We start from the raw sequence: 7353 nt of genomic DNA on the forward strand, positions 1-7353 counted from the left end.
CAAGAGTGGCAAATAAGGTAGCGGTGTCCTTTGGTGGAGTCTCACCAAAGGAAATCCCCCTTATCCTACAGAGATGTAACACAGCGTAACTAGACCAAGTCACCACTGGATATAAAATGAAATCTCATTTATATTACATGCAACTCCAGCAAAATACATGCCAATCCTTTTCAAACCTATTTCCCAAAGCTTCTTACTACTAATGCCAGAGGAAAAGAAAAATGGACAGCATGTATATATCCTATATGTATATGCATACTGTTATGCATATACACACACTGAGTATGTTAAATCTTGTTCCTTCAAGCCAGTTATACTATAATTTAATTACTGCAGCAAGCTGTAGGATACCACTGCACTGCAAGCATTGTTCAACAAGTTAAGGAAAAGTTACATTTTCGATTTCCAAGAGGAAGGGTGGTGACCTATAAAGTTGTGAAGGAAACCACTCACAAGCTTATTTCAATACCCTTGCTAAAAACAGCCCCCTGGAATTATGAGAGTCTTTTCCTCATCCTGCTCAGAACAATTGGAAAATTACAGACTGTTTAAAATACATTAATATAATACATTAAAAAATAAAATGAGTGGAGAGTAAAAAATAACAGTTCTCACTCATGTATAATACAGGACAATGATAAAATTGGATTTATGTTGCTGACCGTAATTTCTTCTACAATACGTTCATCACAGGAATTTATGTGATAAATGTAGCATCACATTCCCTCTTAGCCCATGACGCAATTATCTACACTAAACCCAGCAAGGGCGTACTGTTAGCTGCACCTCAATAGGCATGGGGAGAATAAAAACAAGGGGGCGGGGGGAAGTAGTTGTAAAAAAATTCATTGAGACACACAGCAGAGCAGCAAACAGTGCACCGGCAGACACTAACACAGCCACTTGCCCCCTCTCCCTTTTCAGCTGATCCCTCAGTAAATACACAGCTGCAAACACCCGAGATACAAAACAATGTGTGTCTTAATCTATCCCTGACAAAGCAGGACTTTCAAAATCTTCCAGATCCAGATTACTGCTTTCACAAGGTCTGGCCTTGTCCTCTGTACTTCAGGAGAACATTGATTTTTCACTAATGCGGTTGTAGTGCCCAGGCAGGTAACGGGGAGCAGCGTGCCAGGGAACAAGTTCATCTGGCAGATGACTCTGCAGATACACAGAGCGAAGGCTCGCTCCAAGCGGGACCAGCACAAATTTGACACTATGGTATTAGCTACAAAATCCTGCACTATTAATCCAGGTGAGAGAAGAGGATTCATTTCCAACTTCTTCTACTGATTCTTTCTCTAGCAGCTTATTTCTGCTTTGCAGAAGGTCCAGGAATTTAGACTAATGAAACGAATTTCTTAGGAAACAGACTGGTCATGCATCTCTCTTCCTTATTGCTCAGGTTTCTTTTTTATAAATCAGCAGATGAACCTACAACCGCTAAAGCTCAATGATAACAGGCCTCAGCTTAGTGATATAAAACTTGATTAATTAAATGGCCTTTGGGATATCATACTGGAAGTATGAAAGTTAATTCCAAAAAAAAAGACAAAGGAAAGTAAGTGTCACATGAATCAAAAGTAGCTCAACTATCTTTTGCCTACAGTAAACTGGGAAAGAGGTGAAATTTGGAAAAGGTTAAGTTTATCCATGAAAATATAAGATTCCTCGAGTAACTTTAAAACACATCTATAAAAGATATGACAGCACAGCTCCAAAGTCGCATAAATGAATTAATATCTGGCAATCCAGTGCATCCTGTTTTTAAAAAGCTACAGCGAAGCACGGCAGCACCAGCTAGGATTTGCAAACTTATCTATTGGCAAATGAGGGCTAAGTCCTTACACTTCATAACGCCTGCCTCTCAGTGCACATCCTGTTTGTTCGTATCTGGCAGCCACAATAATGTTGTTTACTCCTTGTAGCAGGTACCAAGCTTCAGCACTTTTCTCGTCAGACCATCGTTTAAAGGCAGACTTCTCTCACGCACAGCTGGCCCCGGCCCCCACAGTGTGCGCCACACCAGGGCTTCCTACCGCCAAACCATCCAATTATCTAACTTTGACAGGTGTGCTTGATTATACCACTGCTTCTACAGGTGACACTGACCTCGCTGCTGGGAATATAGAGAGTTGACCAATACCACCATTACTTGCGGATTGTCATTTGGCATTCAATTGACATGCTACCTTACCAGAAGTGCCTCCTTTCCTCTTGATTTATGGTTCAGTTTTACAGGAACCCGCCATTACTCCCCTCCTAAAACAGCGCAGTGACAGATGGGCTCTCTTCTGCCCTTTCTTGCGCTCTGCACCCGCACAGACCTTCACCTTGCGTTTTGCAGCCGCTGGGAGGGAGCTCCGGGCTCCCGCGCAGGCCCAGGGCAGCAGCAGGGCGCCGGCTGTGGCACACGGTGCCCGCCCGCCGCCGGTCACCCCGCGGGACTAAACCCACCCGCTCAGCCCGTGGCGGCACACGGCGGGCAAGTGTTTTGCTATTCCGGGTGTTGTATGCGTGGGACACGTGGCTTCGTTTCTGACACCGGCAGCGGGAAGATTACTTGTTTAAACACATCCCGAGCCGTTCCGGGCGGCCCGGTGGCCTTGCCCCGGTTGCTCTCCCCGCACGGGGCGGCGCGGCCGGGTGTCCCACCGTCCCGCCGCGCTCCCGGGCCCGCCCGCCACGGGGAAGCGCCGCCGCCGTCCGTCCCCCCCGGTACCTTCCTGAGGGCCGCCCGCATGTCGCGGTGCTGCGGCGTCTCACCGACGCGCCCTCCGTCCCGCTGCCCCGAGCTGCCGCCGCGCCCCGGGGCCGCACAGCCGCGCAGCGCCGAGGCCAAGCGCGCCCAGCGCCTGCCGCCGCGCAGCGCCATGGCCGCCACCGCCTGCCCCGCTCCGCTCCGCCCCGCTCCGGCAAGGGCGAGGGCAAGGCCCGCGGCCCGGCCCGGCGAGCTTTAACGGCTGGTCCGGGTCGCCGCGGCGGCCCCTGCACCGCCCCGTCCCGTCCCGTCCCTCCTCCAGCTCCTCTCCCCCGCAGCAAGCCAGGGCAGGCTCTCGGGTTACAGGCAGGTTTTCTTTAATGCCAACGAACAGCCACGAAGCAACCGATAAACGGGCGGCGAAAGCGGGCGCCGAGAAGCGGAAGGAGCCGTCCCCGCCGCGGGAGGAGGGACGGACACGCCGCGGAGCGGGGACAGCCGTGCCTGCCGAGGGACCGACGCGGGGCTCGGCTGCTTTCGGGTTGGTTTCTTTATTTTTGTAAGGGGAAAAAAAAAAAAAAAAAAAAGAAAAGAAAAGAAAAAGAAATCCGCTCCTGTGCTCGTTCAACAAGGACCGGCGGCGGCGGGGACACGCTAGTGACTCCCTACAGGTACAACGAGAGTGTCTGCTCCGGTGGCAGGCGCTGGGTGCGTTTTCCTAAGCGATGACACAGCCTCCCTTCTCCTTGAAGGGGTTCTTGTCCTCGGGAACCCCCTTCACCAGTGGGTCCTCGCCCGACCGCTCCTCGATGTAGTTCTTGATCTCTTCGGAGCACTTGGAGACCTCGAGTGAAAGAACAGAGAAGTGGCTGCGTTACGGCCGGAGCTCACCGTACACGTCAGAATAGCAAGCCAGTGAATTTACATCCTTCTTTCTCTGATTTACCTTCCCATCGAATATAAAAGATCTGACCACAGAGCCCGCACTAAGCATGTGCAGACTTAGCTTCTTTCCACTTTTTCACAGCCTGATATTCACAGAACATGTGAGTATCACTGGGAATGTATATGCCACTCGGAACAGCAGCTGCTGCATAGTTAAACTTGCATATTTTTTTAATTAGCCAATACAGTTTTATTAAGCTGTGGATCACACTCTCCCTCGGCATCAGTGTGACTTATGGTCAATGGGTTCAGCATCAGTAACTTTCAATTCAATTTCGAAGTATTCATGACTTCATGTGTTTTTCCCAAACAAAACATTCAGTAGTGATTTTTCAGTGGCAATACAAATTCTCACCTTGCGGTTCTATAATAGCAACCATGCGTCTTGAATGGGAGTAAAGACCTGACTAGGAAAGACAAATTACTTACAGGTTATCTGGGGTTATTTCAAACAATGGTTAATGAAACAACCTACTGTATTATGAGAGAACATAATATGCATGACACTGCATGACATTCATAGCACTGATGTAGGTAAGCCTGCACAGAACCCGCCTGTGAAGAAGAAATGGGTTTAGTTTGTGTTCACTGAGACAGGAGCACATGCAGCACCTGTAGTAACAGGGTCTGCGGAACCTGAGGGTGCACAAGCAAATCCCACCAGTTCCAGAAGACCCTTGTCCATGCACATCTCTCGTTTCCCTTCCCTATGTCAGCAGAAACTGTCCTTAGGTGCTCAAATACCTGACATGTCTGAGGACACGCTCCCAGCTCTGTCCCCACCTCCTCCCTTCCTACCCCCAATCCCTGCGGAGGCACAGCAGTGCAGAGTCAGCAGCAGGAACCAGCTGTTGGCCAGTAGGCCACTAGATGACTAGTATTTCTAATTTAAGGCCCCTTGCCTTCTTTGTTAATTATATTTTACTCCATAAGTAAAATTATGATGAGAACCAATTTATTTACCTGCTGTATCCAGACCAACAGAGCATGGCCTATGCAAAATTAAGCTTTAAGCCATCAGAAAGAACTCAGAGTTAATTCCCAATTAAACAGTGCATAAAATAAGGTCTAACTACCTCCAGCTGCCTTACAGCAAAAAAGAATTTGGACCTACAAATCCCATTACAAGTGCCTTGCTCTTCTGTGCCTCGCAAACCCTGTTCATTCAAATTGGGGCACCTTATGCCATAGTAAAGTTGTGCCCCAAAGGATATGCAGGACCAGGGTTTGTTTTACTTCAGTCAGCACTATCAGGATCTTTTTCACATACAAGAAAAAGATGTCTGCTTAAATACACATTCAGACATTTTTATTCATTCAAAAAATGATTCAAAGGGATATTTCCTCTTTGTGCTCTAAAGGTATAGGAAGGGGTCAAGAAAACCTTGGCTAAATGTTTTTACTTTTGGTGACAACAGAAGTGTGGCTTCTGCATTTCCCTGTCCCTGTAACACCCATACAGGTACCAGGGGACTGTGACAACTACAACACAGATTTCATTCTCACAGTGAAACTTCTATTACAATGCACTGGTAAAATTGAGGATGTTGTCTGTGCTTTACTACAGGTGATTTGAAAATATCCAATTCCCTAAAGTGATTAGGCTTTTGGTTTATTCTGAAAATTTAGGCAAGAATTTTAAATTATTATAATTAAGAAAATCAAAATCTGTACATCCTACAGGGTATATTTCAGTTGCTTGGGAACTTTCCAAGGGATGATATAGATATCTATAGTACTTGGATGTGGAGCCCTCAATACTGCTGGAGCTTTAGACTATGCTGTAACATCTACAATCACTGATATCTAACTGACAGGTAAAACATAACTGTGGCTTTCTTATTTTCTGGGCTAAACACCTAGACCTGCAGTGTAATTAGCGTGACTAATGCCGCTGATTCCCACATATAAATGTATTTTTAGTCCTAACTAGAAGCGTTTATTTAGATGTAGTTTGCATCTGCTGGCATGCAGAATAAAAAGGAAAAACAAAGTATTAGTTTTATCATGGAGCAAAATCAGTTCTGCATGTCTTTCACCTAGAGAAAATGTGTTTCATTGGAAACTACTTCACCTGTGGAAAGGAACCATCAGTGTACATGACTAAAAGTACAACGTTTCTGTCGGACAAGGCTGGATGGATCACGGCGCTGCACCAGCAGTCTTTCGGCCGGGCACCGCCCGGGCACCGCACAGCCAGTGGAGCGGGGGAGCGGTGCCAGGGGGAGCGGGCTTCTCCTGCAGCCCGGCCAGCTGCAGTGCGGTCCCGGACGGGACGGGACCGGGAGCGGTGTCACAGCAAGGCTTCCCGCTGGCACACCACCCCCTCCCCTGGCGCTGGCAGATCCCAACGCAGTTTACAGAGGAAGGGAACTGAGCTCCTCCCTCGCCAGGCAAGGCTGCGGTGCGCTGGCACCCGGCTCCAGGGACCCGCAAGGAAGGGGAAGCCAAGGGCTGCCAAACGCAACGGGAACAGCCGCAGCCGGCGGGCCCGTGCCGGCCCCTCGGGGCGCCTGATCCCGGGGCCGTGCGCCCCTTTCCCCCTCGCTCCGCAGCCGCCGCCGTGAAGGACCGGCGCTCCTACACGGCGCTAGCGGTGGTATGTCGCCAGCGCCGTCACCGGTCGCTGCCTCAAAGGGGGTGGCAGGACCCGTCGCTGCAAACTGCGGCCGTCCCAAAACAGCCGGGGCTCTCCGGAGAGCTGCTCCCGAAGCCCCGCTGCCCCCGCCTTCGCCGGGCCCGTCGCGGCAGGACGGGGCGCTCCCGCTCCGCGCTGTGCTGCCGCGCCCGGCCCCGCCGCCCGCCCGACGTGCCCCCGGGCGCCGCATGAGCCCCCGCACCCCCGCCCGGGGAGTAACGGGCTTCTCCCCGCTCCGGCCCCGGCCCCGCCGTCCGCCCCGGCGGCTGGGCAGCCTCGGGCCCCTTCTCCGCGGCCACTCACCGGCTGCCTCTCCAGTTTCACTTCTTTCCGGAGCTGCTCCACTTCCATTTTCAGTTTGTCCTTCTCGCTCAGGTCCTCGATGTTGATGGCTGGCATCGTCTACAGTGCCGAAGCGCGGAGGGAGGGAGGGAGGGAGGACAAAAGGTTACCTCTGGGCAGCGAAGGCGCCGGGGCCGGAGCCCCCGGGCCGGCGCGGGGCGGCGGGGCGGCGGGGCGGTGGGACGGCCGCCCCCGGCCCGCCCCCGGGCTCACTCACAGGGTGCCGTCTGGGCTGCCCCGCTGCTCGGCCGCGGCCGCTTCCTCTCCGGCGCGCCTGGAACCCCTTCCCCGCGCCGCTCCGGCCTTTAAACCGCCACGCTAATCCCCCCCTAACCGGATTAAAGCCCGCCGCCCGACCCGGCCCCGCTGCCGGGGCGCCGGGGCGTTGACACGGGCCCTGCCTGCACAGGGAGGGTCCGGCCGCTCCGGCGCGGCCCCGGGGCAGCGCGCTCGGCCCCGCCGCCGCATCGCTGCGGCCCCCCGCGGGGCAGCCGGCGGCAGGAGCGGGGAGCTGCAGCGACCCTCCGGTGCTGGCCTCTCCCCTCCTCTCCCTCTGCACCACCCCGGTGGGGCAAACGCAGCGAGGTCGGCCGGGTTTTGGCCCAGCGGTGAGGGCTTTCTCCTCTGCCACCTCCTGCTCCTCCTGGCCCTCGCGATGGTTCTTGTTTGCCTGTGCCACCAGCATCTCTGGGCTCTGCAGCAGGTGGTTTGCATGGGCACATTC

At 52.7% G+C, this 7353-nt stretch overlaps 2 protein-coding genes across 3 annotated transcripts in view; both read right to left on the reverse strand.

Moving 5' to 3' along the window:
• The window catches only part of LOC142079477 (putative acyl-CoA dehydrogenase 6), an 89891-nt gene extending 86925 nt beyond the window's left edge, over positions 1–2966 (reverse strand). The window contains exon 1 of the mRNA XM_075143747.1: positions 2726–2966. Coding sequence (XP_074999848.1) covers positions 2726–2878 — 153 coding nt within the window. The 5' untranslated portion in view covers positions 2879–2966. The remainder of the gene's footprint in view (positions 1–2725) is intronic.
• A 98-nt stretch (positions 2967–3064) lies between these two features.
• On the reverse strand, positions 3065–7027 carry LOC142079479 (guanine nucleotide-binding protein G(I)/G(S)/G(O) subunit gamma-11). 2 transcript variants are annotated; one of them, XM_075143749.1, is made up of 3 exons: positions 6847–7027; positions 6591–6689; positions 3065–3548 (listed from the first exon to the last, which is right to left on the reverse strand). In XM_075143749.1, exons 2-3 carry the CDS (start codon positions 6684–6686, stop codon positions 3423–3425), a joined length of 222 nt encoding a protein of 73 aa, XP_074999850.1. In that variant the 5' UTR covers positions 6687–6689; positions 6847–7027; the 3' UTR covers positions 3065–3422. The 2 variants fall into 2 exon arrangements, with proteins under 2 accessions (XP_074999850.1, XP_074999851.1); XM_075143750.1 differs by lacking the exon at positions 6847–7027 and having other exon boundaries at positions 6591–6804.
• Positions 7028–7353: the final 326 nt, after the last annotated feature.

Source organism: Calonectris borealis, chromosome 2 (genome assembly GCF_964195595.1).
Source record: "Calonectris borealis chromosome 2, bCalBor7.hap1.2, whole genome shotgun sequence".
Lineage (NCBI taxonomy): Eukaryota > Metazoa > Chordata > Aves > Procellariiformes > Procellariidae > Calonectris > Calonectris borealis.